General features: G+C 35.3%; 1 protein-coding gene and 1 long non-coding RNA gene across 2 annotated transcripts in view; both read left to right on the forward strand.

Annotated features, from left to right (window-relative positions):
- Positions 1-16,892, forward strand: part of LOC308614833 — a 103,729-nt gene that overhangs the window by 53,961 nt on the left and 32,876 nt on the right. The gene's annotated exons all lie outside the window — the stretch shown is intronic.
- The window catches only part of LOC308614819 (ankyrin repeat domain-containing protein 26-like), a 57,555-nt gene that overhangs the window by 29,240 nt on the left and 11,423 nt on the right, over positions 1-16,892 (forward strand). Inside the window, exons 10-16 of the mRNA XM_081229585.1 lie at positions 568-781; positions 2,640-2,823; positions 6,226-7,182; positions 8,573-8,725; positions 11,569-11,639; positions 11,981-12,074; positions 16,233-16,339. Coding sequence (XP_081085711.1) covers positions 568-781; positions 2,640-2,823; positions 6,226-7,182; positions 8,573-8,725; positions 11,569-11,639; positions 11,981-12,074; positions 16,233-16,339 — 1,780 coding nt within the window. The remainder of the gene's footprint in view (positions 1-567; positions 782-2,639; positions 2,824-6,225; positions 7,183-8,572; positions 8,726-11,568; positions 11,640-11,980; positions 12,075-16,232; positions 16,340-16,892) is intronic.

A 16,892-nucleotide genomic window follows, 5' to 3' on the forward strand; every position in this document is an offset into this window, starting at 1 on the left:
ATCCCATCTGTTCTTTGTTCCCCTTTTCTTTTTCTGCCATCTTTTAGATTAATCAAGTAATTTTTATGATGTAGTTTTATTTCTTTTTTGTTTTTTTGGTTTATTAACTGTAACTCTTTTGTTCACTATTTTAGTGGTTGCTTTAGGGTTTACAGTATTTTACTTAGGGTTATCACAGTCCACCTTCAAGTAATATTGTACCACATCATATATAGGATAGGAATATTACAAAATAGTTTACTTCCACTTCTTCTCTCCTTGCCAGATCCTCCTGGATCTGTGGGATTGTAGTTTTCATTAAGTTTAGAAAGTTGTTGGCCATTCTTTTCTTCAAATATTTTTTTTTTTCTGTTTCTTTCCTCCACCTCTTTGGGGAATTGTATATTTAGCCACTTGAATTCCTGGTCAGGGAATTAAGGTCCCGCATGGTGTGCGGCATGGCCAAAAAAAAAAAAAAAAAAGGTATTTGTTCAACGTATGGATGAGTGAAGGTGAAAATGCACAGTGCTTTATACATAAAAATTACTCATATATTTTATTTCTATCTTTGTTTTCTTCCTAATGCAGATTCTGTTAGCTTATTGAAAATTCGGGATGCAGTTCTTTCATATGAAAGATTAATAGATCTTAAAAAAGATCACTGTGAACTACTTACAGGACAAAATAAAAAAATGGAAAGTAAGGTTACTGGGCTACAAAAGGAGCTATCAGAAACAAAAGAAATGAAATCACAGTTAGAGCATCAAAAAGTGGAGTGGGAACAAGAGCTCTGCAGCTTGAGGTATTGAACATCTTGGTTTTCAAGAAATATTTGAACTGTTTTTATTTACTGTAATACTACAGATGTGTATTTACTTTAATATTACGGGAAGTTTTATAATTGCTAACTTACCTGCTGGGATTTTACAGGGGAGAAAACGTCATTAGTATTGTGGAGTGTGAAATTCTTGGAAATAATACAGCAAGTTCTTAACAGTGGATACTTCTACTAATAATTTAATGTATATATTTCCAAATCATCATTTTCATGGCCATACAGAAGTCCTCCATATGAAGCCTCATTTTTTTGTAATCTCTCTTTTTTTTAATTTTATTTTTTTATACAGCAGGTTCTTATTAGTTATCCATTTTATACATATTAGTGTATACATGTCAATCCCAAGCTCCAAGTTCATCCCACCCCCCTGCTTTCCCCCCTTGGTGTCTATACGTTTGTTCTCTACATCTGTGTCTCTATTTCTGCCTTGCAAACCAGTTCACCTGTACCATTTTTCTAGATTCCACATATATGCATTAATATACGATATTTGTTTTTCTCTTTCTGACTTACTTCACTCTGTATGACAGTCCCTAGATCCAACCACGTCTCAACAAATGACCCAATTTCGTTCCTTTTTATGGCTGAGTAATATTCCATTGTATATATGTGCCACATCTTCTTTATCCATTCGTCTGTTGATGGGCATTTACATTGCTTCCATGACCTGGCTATTGTAAATAGTGCTGCAATGAACATTGGGGTGCTTGTGTCTTTTTGAATTATGGTCATTATTTGTTTAGCAAATTGAATGTCAGTTATTTTTCATTTTTCTGCACTATATTTAATGCTACAAGGAATGTCTCTTCTATAAATTCATTTCTACATTTCTGATTATTTATTTGGAATAAATTCTTTAATATTGTGTTATTTGGTTAAAGTATGAGAACTTTTTAAAAAGGTCTTTGATCCATGTTTCTAAATTGTTCTCCAGAAAGTTTATATTTCTTTACACTCCCACCCACAGAAGTATGAAATGGGCATTTTTCTCAAGACAAAATTTTTAAAAACATTTATGTAGTTTTATTCTTAACATATGCATGGATGAAATAAAAGGTAAAAATGGAAGGTGATTACTGAGTAGTTTATTCAATATCTCTTTCATACAGAGATAAAATTAGTTCACAGGTTTGTGATGAAAGCACAAAATACTCTCTATTTAATTAATTAATATGGATCCTGCCTTACGGAATTTAAAATTATTTATTAAATGGATAATAATCAACAAGTTGAAAATGTTGCAAAAGAAGAAACATAAAAAGTTTGGGGCAACAGATATTAGACTCCCTAGCCTAGTCTTGGATTACAGTGTCTGAAGATATATGTTCTGTAAAAGGCATCTGCAGATTTTATCTGGCACTGTAAGTCATTTAGGGGTACCTGTAGTATTTTATGAAGTTGAAATTTTATTTCTAGTGAACTTATAAACTTGTTTCTAAACAACAGCTTCTCTTTTTAACTAGTAACTAAATTATCTGTCCTAAAGGAGGAGTAATTATGACAGTGTGGAAAACAGGGTAATTTTCGGCCTAACTTCACTGAATAATTTCAAAATTTCTTTCCTACACTATTCACCAGAGTTACTCTTGACTAAAACTTACTTAAGTGGCAGAATGTTTTTTCATTGCTACCTTTCAAGTATATATATCTTTATGAAGAGATTGAAGTGAGGAATTAAAAATATGAGACCTAGAAAGGAAAAAAAAACTGGAGAACAGAAATTTCATTAGGATACTAAATCAGCGGGTGAAGAGCCAGATCATAAAATGAACTTTTTATTTTCCAACAAAACACATTTTAAGGTAAGCATATTTAACTGCAGATTCACCCTAAAACAAGAAAAAAAGAAGAGAAGAAATGCTGACAGGTTATATGAAAAAATTAGGGAGCAGTTAAGAAGAAAAGAAGAGCAATACAGTAAAGAAGTTGAAATGAAACAACAACTTGAACTCACTCTCAGAGCACTAGACATGGAACTGAGGACTGTGAGAAATAATCTGAATCAGGTAAGTTAATCTTTGGTGAAAATTTCAAATTTCCAACAGTATTTCCCCAGTATTATTTGTAATATCTCTTTGATTTAATATATATTATTTAGGTTTAAAACAAATAAAAAGTGTTATCTCATCCTAAATATGAACTATGACATTTATAGCTTAAATTATTAATTTCTTGCCATTTTTAGCTTCTAATACATGCTCTGTGTATGTTTTCTGAATGGAGGAATGGAAGGTAAATTGAGCTTAATGATTAACATAATGATTGGCATTTTTGGTCCATTCAAAAGTAATATTCTTAATTCCAATCCATGTGTTAATTTTGGCTTTTCTATGTTAAAATACAGGATAAATTGCCTTGAGACTGTGATGGAACTAGTTAAATGCTTTGTAAAAAGATTTTCTTTCACAATACTATATCTCCCTGTATTTTTGCTCTGTGATAAGTTTAGCAGTCATTTAAATTAAAATCTTAAGTTATTCATGTGGGATAAATATCCTTGTGTTTATTTTAAAAGGCTACTTCCTTTTAACAGTTTTTTTTTTAATTCTGCTCTTAAGCTTTTGACTTTTTTTTTAATGTTATGAGACCAAAAACCTCATGAAATGGGTCTCCAGGTTGTAGAAGAGCGAAATGACGCTCAGAGGCAGCTTTCTCAAGAGCAGAATGCCAGAATTTTACAAGATGGAATCCTGACCAGTCACCTTGCCAAAGAAAAGGAGATAGAAATGACTAATAAGGAAATGAATTCTGAGATATTTTCTTTAATCATTTTCAAATATTTGTGTGTATGTATCTGTATATGTATATATTTTAAAAACCAATACTATACATCACAGACAGTGTAGAGGATATTTAAAACCTATTTAAGTATATTTGGGGGGGGTGACGTTTCTCGTCCATTGGATATTTAATATTTTTAATTCAAACATAATTGAATTATATTTGATTAAATTTAATTCAAGTAGTATTTTTAATTTAAATCCATTTGTCTGCAACAGTCAAGCAGTGACATACAATAGCCTCATCCAAGGAGCAGCTTTTAATATTTTCCATAGGAACTGATGAACTTTTCATAATCTGAAAACTATTGCTACCCTCTAGAAAGGTCTGCACCCTGATGGCGGTTTAGGCAGGGAAGACCATGTGTGCTCCAACATCGAAAACACTACCCGACCAAATCCCAGCACTGAATACGTTCTTGCCCTCTGCTTTGGAGTGAACATGTCAATCACTATGCACCTCATCATTTTCAGTGCCTAAATCAGAGTCTGTTCTTGGCTTCACTGTCATTTCTTTAACCAGTACCCCATCAATGACATTTTCACATCACTTACAATTTTTCAGTATCGTAAAAGCTGCAACATTAGTTGTAAAAACATTTTTTTTTTTTTTTTTTTTTTGCGGTACGTGGGCCTCTCACTGTTGTAGCCTCTCCCATTGCGGAGCACAGGCTCCGGACGCGCAGGCTCAGTGGCCATGGCTCACGGGCCCAGCCACTCTGCGGCATGTGCAGTCTTCCCGAACCAGGGCACGAACCCATGTCCCCTGCATCGGCAGGTGGACTCTAAACCACTGCGCCACCAGGGAAGCCCGTAAAAACATTTTTGAGCACTTAAAAAAATATATATTTCCTTAGAATAATCTTTAAAAATTACCAAAAAAAAAAAAGAGAAAACCCCAAAACAAACAAACAAAACAACATTATGGTTTTTGGCAGTGATTTCACTTCCTTGATAGATTAATAGAGAGGTTAGTTTATCCCTTCCACTGATGGTAAGGGGGAAAGGTATAGCCAGTTCAGAGACGGTCTTTTGGATGTCATTCTTGTACTTGTGAGAAAATTAACACTTTGCTCCATGTAGTGTCCTATTTCAGTACAAGGAACTTTTGAAAATAGTGATAGATATGCCATAATATTTATTTAGTGATAATTTATTGATAAGTATTTTATTTTTAGTGAAACAGTTCATTGTATTTCCCCCTACCTTACTATTTTAAGCATTATGAAGAGAGAATAAAAGTTATTGCAGCAGCGAATAATCTCACGGTTTTCTAAGATCTCTATAAATTTTACCTTATTTACCACTAGTGTATGCACCATAGTGAAATATAAGGCTCATTTCATATTTATGTGTTTGTACTAGAGAACTAGCTGTGGTTTGGTGTAAGAGGACTCATAGTAAAGTCAGAAGACCTGGAGAAAAGCCTGCAGCTTGCTTGTATTTTTGACTTCCTCATTTCCAGGACTGTCATAGCTAAATGAGTTAATTGATGTTTGTAGAAGTGCTTAGTACAGTTATCAGTAGATGTAATTTTTGTAACTGACTATAAAAATATTAGAAATGTAGAATATTTATGGAATAGTCTCAGGACTATATAAATAGTAGAAACATAGAATATTTATGGAATATTCTCAGGAAAAAAATTTTTTAGGAAATTTAATCTGTTGAAATATATACAGAGCTAAGGCTTTTACTATGGGGTAGCTGTATAGGTTAGATAGCAGATGTAATTATTTTTAAGCTAGCAGGTGGTATTTTATTTTATTTTTTATTGATGTATTGTTTATTTACAATACTGTGTTAGTCTCAGGTATACAGCACAGTGATTCATTTATATATATATATATATATATCTATATATCTATCTATATATATATATATATATATATATACACATATATATACCTTTATAGATTCTTTTTCCAAATATTGAGTGTAGTTCCCTGTGCTACACAGTAGGTCATTGTGGGTTATCTGTTTTTTATATAGTAGTGTGTATATATTAATCCCAACCTCCTAATGAATCCCTCCCCCTCTTTCCCCTTCAGTAACCATAAGTTTGTTTTCTACGTCTGTGAGTCTCTTTCTGTTTTGTAAATAAGTTTATTTGTATCATTTTTTTAGATTCCATGTATAAGCAATATCATATGATATTTGTCTTTCTGTCTGGCTTACTTCGCTTAGTATCATAGTCTCTAGGTCCATCCGTGTTGCTGCAAATGGCATTATTTCATTCTTTTTTATAGCTGAGTAGTATTCCACTGTATAAATATATCACATCAGATGCAATTTTTAAGTGTAGTCAGATTTATTAATCTTTTATTTTAAGCCTTCTGGGTTTGTTATAATTTAGAGAAAGGCCTTTCCAATTCTGAGCTTCTTAAGAATTCTCCTGTGGTTTGTTTTTTACTTTCATGGATTCATTGTCTTCAATTAAATTTTTGAACTTTTGAAGATTTCTGCTTGTAAGAAGTCTGAGGTTTGTATCCAACCTTATTTTTTCCAGTTGGATATCCACTTATTGCAGCCTTTTCATTGTATCAACATATAGGTTAGTCTTTCAGAGGAAATCATGAAATGTCAATTTATTGAGTACCAGCTAAAAATCTCCTTTATTTCACTTAGGTGTCCGATAGCCCTGAAAAAGAAAAAGATCTGTTACATAAAAACCACATGTTGCAGGATGAAGTTGCCATGCTAAGACTGGAAATCGACACAATAAAATGTCAGAACCAGGAAAAGGAAAAGAAATATGTTGAGGACATTGAAATTGTAAAAGAAAAGAATGATGATCTTCAAAACACAATAAAACTGAATGAGGAAACATTAACAAAGACAATATTCCAATATACTGGACAGCTTAATGTTCTGACAGCTGAGAATACAATGCTAGACTCTAAGCTGGAGAATGAAAAACAAAGCAAAGAAAGACTGGAAACAGAAGTGGAATCCTACCGTTCTAGACTGGCTGCTACCATACATGATCACCATCAAAGTCAGACATCAAAAAGAGACCTGGAACTTGCCTTCCAGAGAGCAAGAGATGAGTGGTTACGCTTGCAGGACAAAATGAATTTTGATGTGTCTAACCTGAAAGATAACAATGAGATGGTTTCTCAGCAACTTTCTAAAGCTGAAAGTAAATTCAGTAGCCTAAAAACCAAGTTCCATCACACGAGGGATGCTCTCAGAGAAAAGACTTTGGTGTTAGAACGTGTACAGAGAGACCTAAGCCAAGCACAGTGTCAAAAGAAGGAACTTGAACACATGTATCAAAGCGAACAAGGCAAAGTGAATAAATACATTGGAAAGCAGGAATCCTTAGAAGAGAGATTATCTCAACTCCAGAGTGAAAACATATTGCTCAGACAGCAACTGGATGATGCGCAAAACAAAGCCGACAGTAGAGAGAAGACAGTAATTAACATCCAAGACCAGTTTCAGGAGATTGTGAAAAAACTTCAAGCTGAAAGTGAAAAACAAGGTCTGATGCTGGAGGAAAGGAACAAGGAGTTAATCAATGAATGTAATCATTTAAAAGAGAGAATGTATCAGTATGAAAATGAGAAAACAGAAAGAGAAGTAAGTATCCAAGAAGAGAAATAATTCTCAGACTTCCTGAAAGAAAATTCAAAGTGATTTTGATTATGGCTAAATGTTGAATCTAGTTGAATAGAAATAATATATAGACTATAAATCTATAGACTGTAAATCAGCCTAAAAGCATACCTTGTATCCAGCAAATAAAGAATTAGACCTGAGAGGTGCTTTACTTTGAGTAGAGACATTGTGTCACCTATGAAATTTTAAGAGATTAAGTTATAAATTGTTAATGGGTATAGACAGGTATTAGTAATTTACTCTTCTACTGCTAAGCTAATAATTTTAATCTTTTTGTCACCACATTTTAGTATCATGAGGAAGCAGATAAATGAAACGCTCAGATCTAAAATGAATTATTTTGAAATTAAGGTTCAGTTGTGTGTATTACCTTGACAGTCAATTCCAGATTTCCCAAATGAACTGATGTGTCGATGCCATATCTCATAGTACTTTTCCTTCAGTAGCTTGTCATAACTTTTTAGTTGGTATAATTTTATTTTTATTCATGTCAATTTGAATTAATTTGGGAAATAGTTCAGCCTCAAACCATGTATTCTTATGACCTCTCAACTCTTTATAGGCATCTACTTTTCATTAAATCATAATTTGGGATTAAAGTAGTGAGCTTTAGCAAAACTATACTTGATTTAATCTTCCCACTTCTATTTATAATTTACTTGGAACATTTTTACAAATAATTTGCTCATAATTCTCATTTCAAGGCTCAGTTACTATCATTTGGATATAAATCTGTCCAATACAAAGAGAATTGTAGCTCTCTGTGACTTATTAATTTGGCACTGGACTCCCATTTTCAGACTAGTGAGGGGTGGCAGATTCATGAGTAGCAGGAATAGGGTGTGGAACAGGGTCATAGAGGCTGCTATCGGGAGGCAGAGGGAGGCCCTGAAGGTCTCATTTTAATTCTAGGAATTAAAATGGGAATGACCTCATTTTAATTCTGAGATAGGAATCTATTGAGCACTGGATTGAATATGTGAGGATCTCTGAAGTTAATGGAAGCCTCCAGTAGAGAAGAGGGAAGATGTTCCCACCACTCGTCCCACCTACACACCCATTTCTTTCTGAGACTTGAGGAGGTCCTCAAGCTCAGCAAATTGATCGGGAAGGGCGGGGAGTGGATAGTGGGACTGAATCCATTGTCTAAGTAACTTAATAGCGATAAGGCCGGAGGGTAACACCTTCTGTGTCTTAAACCAAATTCAGTGAGCAGGAAGGTGCACATACAAGAAGAAGGAGACAAATTGATGTCTCTGGTGATAGTTTTCAAAGTACATAGGTTGGAGTTATCTATTATTAACATAATAATAAGGTAATTTATAAAATCAGTGACAGAGTATCTTATTAGGCACTTGTGAGACAACTTCAACAAGAACTGGCTGATACCCTAAAAAAGCAATCTATGTCAGAGGCTTCACTGGAGGCCACGTCACGTTATCATACTAATTTAGAAGATGAGGCACAGGATTTAAAGAAAAAATTACGTCAAGTCACAAGTCAGGTATGTATGAAATTTAACATGTCAATACTTAATGTATAGGATAAAGTGTTATAGGACACTAATTTTCATGGACGGCTTTCTTTTGTATTTTCGTTACAAGTACATTTATTACAATTTTGTTATCTTTATAATGCACTTGTTTCTTAAACTCTGACTTTCATCCTGCCGTTTGCATTATATATTTTTTCTTACAATATTTACCCTTAGGAAAGTTGAGAATTGTGCGTGATTCCTCACAGAAGTTGAGAGACTTTTTTTTTCTATTAAACAGTATTTTTTAGTGATATCTCTACTACCATGATGAAGCAAGCCAGATAAAATCAGAGGATAATGTTTAATGGAATGTTCCATAAAATTGTCATTTTTCATCTTCACTTTCGTGAATGGATATAGTATCTGTGTATATTTATTTCATGGATTTCAGAAAACTTGTGCAGAAAGGTCATTATACAAACCAGTTGAAGTTAGGCACTGCCTTCATTTTCTTTTCATTTTAGATATATTTTAAAAGCGTAGAGATACTCAGATCGTGTATAGTATGTACACCCAAAATAGAATATTAAGAAAATTATCTAGATCCTGCCATTGTATTTTTAAGAAAACTATTGAGATAATTCACATATCATATAATTCACCCATTTAAAATGTGTAGTTCAATCTCTCCGTGTATATTCAGAGAGTCGTGCACTTGGCATCAATTATAGAGCATCTCCATCACCCCCAAAGGAAAACTCTGCATCCCTTAGCCATCACCCATGGCCCCCATCTCCCTCAGCCCCAGCAACCACCAGTCTAATCTCTGCCTCTGTAGATGTGCCTATTCTGGGTATTTCATATAAATGGAATCACACAGTATGTGGTCCTTTGTGATTAGCTTTTCTCATTTGACGTAGCATTTTCGAGGTTCATCCATGTTATAGCGCATATCAGTACTTCCATTTCTGTTTATTGTCGAACAGCACGTTATGTGGCTAAGCCGTTCATCCATTCATCAGTTGATAGGCCTTTGGGTTATTTCCACCTTTGGGCTGTTAATAATGCTGCTGTGAACAGTCATTTACAAGTTACTGTGTGGACATAATTTTTATCTCCCTGCTGTTGGGTTTTATCCTCTGAGTTAATTGGCTGATTTCATCTTTTCTTGGCCTTTACTCATGCTGTCCTTTCTGTCTTTACAGTTTCTTTTCCTCCTGCCTAATCCTCCATTTATTCAGACCTGGCCCCCAGTCTTCTCCATGAAGCTCTCTCTCTGACTGTCCTAGCTCTCATTGACCCTGTCATCGAGTCTGTGAAGAAGAGTTTAGCCCTTAATTTTACACTGTTTTAATTTTTTTCATGAGAGAGAATCTCGTCTAAGTATAAATTTGTCTAACAGGGAATATTTATTGATATGCACGGCACCTGTCTTGCATAAATTGAAAATATTTTAGCTTAACAGTTGCTAGGATACAATTAAGTACTTTATACCATACCAATAAATTTTTCTTGGAGATATTGATATAATCTTTTATTAAAATGTATTTTAAGCAATTAAATATACAATTAAAAGCTCTTAATCTAATGGAGGAGAGTTGTTCAATTAAATGCTCTTTTTTTTTTTTCCCTAACTCTGGAAAAAAAATCTAAATTTGCCTTCCTTCATTATGCAGCCAGAACTGGGGATTTTCACATTGATAGCACTTCACCAACTGTAAAGCTCTGTGGATAGCTTCTCCAATATCCATACCACATAACCTTAATTTTCTCATCCGAATACTTTATAGACATAACCAGTTGCTGGGAGTGAATTGATTCAGAACTTTGATTTAGCAGTAGGGTGATATTTCCAAGCCAGTGACTTAACCCTTCCTCTGATGGTCATGTAAGTTATGTACCACTCAATCCAGGAGGTGCTATTTGCGTATTAGTCCATGATCACTGCCCACTGAGCAGTACAGAGAGGAAGTAAGTTATAGATTATTGTAAGTGGAAAAAAGGACTAGTGGAATCAGTGAAAGTTTTTGAAGTACTGGGCACATACATTCTGGTCCTCATGCTCCCTGTTACTGCCAATTTCAATGGTATGGAGAATGATTTCAGTGTGACTTGTACAGGAGACCACTTCTGTTGCCATGCCATCTGCCTAAAATATCAAATTGTTTAGAACGTAAAATACAGCAATAGTAATAATTCTGATTGTAAACACTTAGCATTTACTATGTGCCACGTACTTTTCTACATAAGTTATGTATACCCCCCCAATTTAATCTTCCCGACATCCCAGTGAGGTCAGTGCTATTATTATCTTCATTTTACGGCTGGAGAAACTGAGACACAGAAAATTTAAGTAGTTTGCTCAAGGACATACAGCAAATAACTGGTGGATTTGGGACTCAGACCCACGCTTTCTGGCTCCTGTGTAGATACTACCTCTCACACTAGTCCCTGAAGCATCTGGTTGTCACCAACAGTAGTGTGTAGTGTGAACGTTCATAATCACTGGAAGAGCTGTGGTCATTCACATATGTGGATATTTAAAATTATAGTTGGTATAGAGCGTGGAGTAAAAAATAGAAATGTCTTTCCCCATTTGGCCAATTTATAAATTTGTGTATTTATTTGATAAAATATAATTTAAAGCATGAATGATGTTGTGGTTTAGTACGAGAGGTCAGTAACTTGTAAAGGGCCAGATAGTAAATATTTTAGGCTTTGTGGTTCACAAGGTGTCTGTTGTAGCAACTCAACTCTGCTGTTGCAGCAGGAAAGTAGCCATAAACAATATGCAGATGAAAGACATAAAAACAGATGATGGCGGATTTGCTAGATTATCAGTAATTTAAAAATTTTTTTTCTCCTTTTAGTTGCAAGAAGCACAGGATCGACGTACAGAGGCCATGAGATGTGCTGAGAAGACGCAGGATCACATCCAAAAGTACAATTTAAAGCAGCACAGAAAATAACTTAAGTATAAGTATAGAGCAGATAAGCAGTATAGTATGAGAATTATATCAGTTATGACAATAAATACATCATTGTGAAGCTGGGTAAACATTTCAGCTTTGAGCTATTTTGAAATGCATAATTTTTCTCCATTATTTCTAAATTTTTCACATTATCCACAGAACACAACTAGAAAACGGCACAATTGCCAAATCATCTACTTTTCAAAATTCTAAGAACGTATGTAATTGAACCTGCAGGTGTTTGTTCAGAAACTGGGTGGTATTTTAAAATCTATGTGTGAGAATAATTATTTTAAAATATGCATTTTAGGCTTGAAATTGAAAATGTCAAGTTAAAAGCTACAGTCAAAAAGCAAGCGGACAAAATTGAAGAGCTTCAGAAAAACCTGTTAAGTACAAGTTCAGTAAGTCAATCTCTTAATTTCTGTCATGCTGAAAAGGAATTTTAATTTTTTTACTAGTAATATATAAGAATATTTTGGACAATATGAAAAGTCTCATTGATAAAAGAGTTTATTTTTATATTGATACTACTTGCTACTGGTAGCATAATTTCTCTTTAGAGAGGAAGTTGACTGAAATAATAAAATTGATTTTTATAGTAAGACTTTAATTAAAAAGATGGTGACAGTCCAAAAGCAATATTTTATATATACCACATTTTGTTTATTCATTCATCTGTCAATGAACACTGTGATTTTTCCACCTTCTGGCTATTGTTAATAATGCTGCTATGAACAGTGGTACACAAATATCTGTTTGAGTCCAGAAATTTGAGTAATGATTTGATCTAGAATTCTGAACTTCCCTTGTAATCTAAACCCTCCAGTGCTATTTTGAGAATGAATTACTTTTAATGTTGTAGTTCATTTTCTTTATCAAGAAGGAATACTAGGTCACTATGCAAGCATTTTTCTGAAAGGAATGTATTTTTTCCTTTCTTGGATTATATTTTACTTTATTTTTTAAAGATTTTTTTCATGTGGACCATTCTTCAAGTCTTTATTGAATTTGATACAATACTGCTTCTGTTTTATGTTTTGGTTTTTTGGCCAGGAGGCATGTGGGATCTTAGCTCCCTGACCAGGGATCAAACTTCCTGCACTGGACCTCCAGGGAAGTCTTAACCACTGGGCCTCCAGGGAAGTCCCCCTTTTTTCTTTTAAAAAAGAAAAGAGATGTCAGTGAAAAAGTAGAAATGGCTGCTCAATCAGGGCCTTACATAGTAACAGGTGCTCCTAGCATGGCAAGTTCAAGAACAATTTTTCTCCCAGACACTTGAGTTAATCAGCCTTTCAAAGGTGTAACAGCCAGTCTTAGAAAAGACTGATGTGTAATCCAGGATTCCAATTTATCAATGTATAGTGAAAGCTATGTAACTATTTACCAAGCAGAAAGGTTGGTAAAATCTCCTGCCGTTTATACTCTCCTTTGTAGGGGAAGCTACCTATGATTTAAAAATCAGAAGATTCTATTGTGAACCCTAAGTTGGAGGGATGAGGTAGATGCACCTACCAACTCGTTTCTTTCCGTCACAATAGTTAGATTCATGCAGTGTCATTATAAAGATATACCTGTCAGGGGGACTAGAACATTCTATTGACTGGCCCTTCTTGTGTTCAAAGAAACATTGAAAATTATTTTTTCTAGACTTGATATGCATTAGTCACATTGTATTAGCATACTTTTCATACGAGTGACAATACAATATGTTGACAAAAGGAGTGTCATGTGAATGAGAGTGCCAGATGTCCCCTTACATTGTCAAACACATCTATTCGGGTATCAGAAATTGAAAATTGTGTAAGGATACCCCACACTGATTAAGCGTATTAAAAAAAATAATGAGGGATTTTCTGTAGATTCCTATAGAAATGAGTTAGGATTATGACATAGAATTATTGGCCACTTTAAGGTCTACACAAATCAAAAATTTAATGAGAGAGCTTTTCACCAACTCAGTCAGTAGCCCTGGCTTCTCCTAAAGTTCTCATCTCAGGAATCCCCAGGCCAGAGCCAACCTGAGTTAAGATATATGGTCAACACAGTGTTGAGATGAAGAATCTGGGCTGGGAAGAAGAGAGAGCTCTAGCTGACTCAAGACTCCAAACAATATAGTTGAGTATTCACCTGAAAGGAGTGTCAAAAGACTTCCATAAGGTCAGGTCTCTATGGAATAGGAAATTATTCAAAAGAAAACAAGGGCAGGGACTTCCCTGGTGCAGTGGTTAGGAATCCGCCTGCCATTGCATTGGACATGGGTTTGATCCCTGGTCCGGGAAGATCCCACATGCCGGGGAGCCACTAAGCCCGTGCACCACAACTACTGAGCCTGCACTCTAGAGCCTGCGAGCCACAACTACTGAGCCCATGTGCTGCAACTACTGCAGCCCACGTTCCTAGAGCCTGTGCTCTGCAACAAGAGAAGCCACTGCAGTGAGAAGCCCGCGCACCACAGTGAAGAGAAGCCCCCACTCACCTGAACTAGAAAAAGCCCACACGTAGCAATGCAGATCCAATGCAGCCAAAAAAAAAAAGAAAAAAGAAGAAAACAAGGGCAAATAATTGATAATCTGATCCTTGTGAAAAACTTTCGCATTGTAAAAGAAAATAAAGACAAAGTATGCTGGTCAACATCCTAAGGGTGAGGTTGCCCCCCAAGATTAGAAAATAACACTACACTCAAAGTAACACCAATAAGAATAAACGTAAAGTGTCCAAGAATAGCTCTGTACAAGGATAATCCACACCGAGTAATGGCTCATGAGTGTGGCTGAGGATGTTGTCTATGAGGAGCAAGAAGGGGGAGAGAAAAGTACAGGTGATCTCAGCAAAGGGGTCAAGGCTTGAAAAGCAGGTTAGGGAATCTGGTACGAAGCCTTGAGATGTAAGGAGCCCTGAGAGAATTTAGAAAGAGGATTAGAAAGGGTCAAGGACTGAACATCAAGGATTACTGTCATTCAGACTGAGGTGGGCTCAGAGGAGCAGAGGCAGAGTGTGGTCATGTTCGTGGTTGCTGCTGAGAAGTGAAGCAGGGTAAGGACTGAAGAAGAAATGGTTCTTGATGACCCTCAAAACTTTTAGTGGAGTTACAAGATTGAAAGTCAATTTAGTGTAAAAGAAGAGAATAAGTGATGAAAGATGAATTATGGATGAGACCATGCGTTAAAGAATGTAAGAGTCCCGGGCTTCCCTAGTAGTGCAGTGGTTAAGAATGCAATGCAGGGGACACGGGTTCGAGCCTTGGTCCGGGAAGATCCCACATGCCGCAGAGCAACTAAGCCTGTGCGCCACAACTACTGAGCCTGTGCTCTAGAGCCCACAAGCCACAACTACTGAGCCCATGTGCCTAGAGCTCATGCTCTGCAACAAGAGAAGTCACTGCAATGAGAAGCCCACGCACCACAACGAAGAGTGGCCCCTGCTCACCACAACTAGAGAAAGCCCGCACGCAGCAACAAAGACCCAACAGAGCCAAAAATAAATAAATAAAATTAATTACTTAATTTTAAAAAAGAATGTAAGAGTCCAGTAGTGGGAGTGAGGGAGAAAAAGGATGAGAGAAAAAGCTACAAGAATCAAGAAGAAGTTACTTTTTTTTTTTATGCGGTACGCGGGCCTCTCACTGTTGCGGCCTCTCCCGTTGCGGAGCACAGGCTCCGGTCGCGCAGGCTCAGCGGCCATGGCTCACGGGCCCAGCCACTCCAAGGCATGTGGGATCTTCCCGTACCGGGGCACGAACCCGTGTCCCTTGCATCAGCAGGCAGACTCTCAAACACTGCGCCACCAGAGAAGCCCGAAGTTACATTTTTATTTAGTGTACAGAGGACTTAAACTTTATTTAAAGAGAAGAATGGTTAATAGAAATGGAGAAATTGAAACCTATGGAAGAATGCTTACAGAGAATGTAAGGCTTTATCTTGTGTGGGAATTTTTCAAAGATTATATTAGTAAGATGTGATTTAACAAAACCTGGAATATCTTAAACCTTTGATGAAAATGTTTCTAGGGCATCTTTAGAAACTAAAACGTAAATATAACCACCCTTTAAAAAAATTTCATTAACGTGTAAAAACCTCTGGGTTATTTATTTACTTATTTATATATTATTATTATTATTATTTGGTTGCTCCAAGTCTTGGTTGCAGCAGGCGGGCTCCCCAGTTGCAGCAGGTGTGCTCCTTAGTTGTGGCGTGCAACCTCTTAGTTGTGGCCTGCATGTGGTATCTAGTTCTCTGACTAAGGGTTGAACCCAGGCCCCCTGCATTGGGAGCACGGCGTCTTATCCACCATGCCACCAGGGAAGTCCCAAAACGTCTGTTTTTAACAAATAAATTTTGGCAATTTAAATTCTAGGAAAATGATGAAATGCTGAAAATGAAAAATCAATATAAGCTGTTTCAGGAAAAGTGATTATTTTTGAAATCTGTCCTTATTGGCATCAGGTTTATAAACTGTGTTTCACTATAAACCTATATTACTCATGAACTCATGAGAAGTAATATTTTTAAGAAAGAAGAGTAAGTCTCTAGGTTTTAAAAAATAATTAATTTTTTTTTGAGGATGAAAAGGAGCAATTAAAGAAATATATTGAGTTAAAACAGTCTCTGGAATATAGTTTGGATCCAGAAATGGAGAAAAATAGTGAATTAGAAAAAGAGATTACCAGGTAAGATTTTAATATTTCTGATAATTTCAACAATTAATTGATTTAACTATAATTTTGTTTTATTAAAACCTTAGATACAAATTCATTTTATATGTGTATATTCATACTTAAACAAATCATCCATCCTATTTAAAAGTTTACTTTAGAAACTCACAGCACAATCTGAAACTGTTTTGAGTGCCCCAGTGTTACAGTTCCTCTTTAATGATTTCTAAAACAATAACAATAGTGTGCCTTGCATATAGTAATGTCACTCTGCTCTTCATCATCTACCTTGAATTTTTATGTCTGCAAGATATCTTTGGTCTTTTTGGGTAATCCTGCCTTCTTTTAGTTGTGTTCTTCCCCTTCAGCGTTCAAGTATTTTAATATCTAAAAACCTATTTGTGTCACTGTTTAACAACATCAAAAACTATCTTGATTTTGCTTATGTTTTCTTTCTGCTCTAAAAGTTTAGTTCTAAAATATACATACAAAAACATATGTATGACTTAAAGAATAATAAAATTAATGATCATGTTTTGACCACTCAGATTAAAAAAAATAATAATAA

The sequence above is a fragment of the Mesoplodon bidens genome (assembly GCF_964165515.1).
Source record: "Mesoplodon bidens genome assembly, chromosome: 3".
NCBI lineage: Eukaryota > Metazoa > Chordata > Mammalia > Artiodactyla > Ziphiidae > Mesoplodon > Mesoplodon bidens.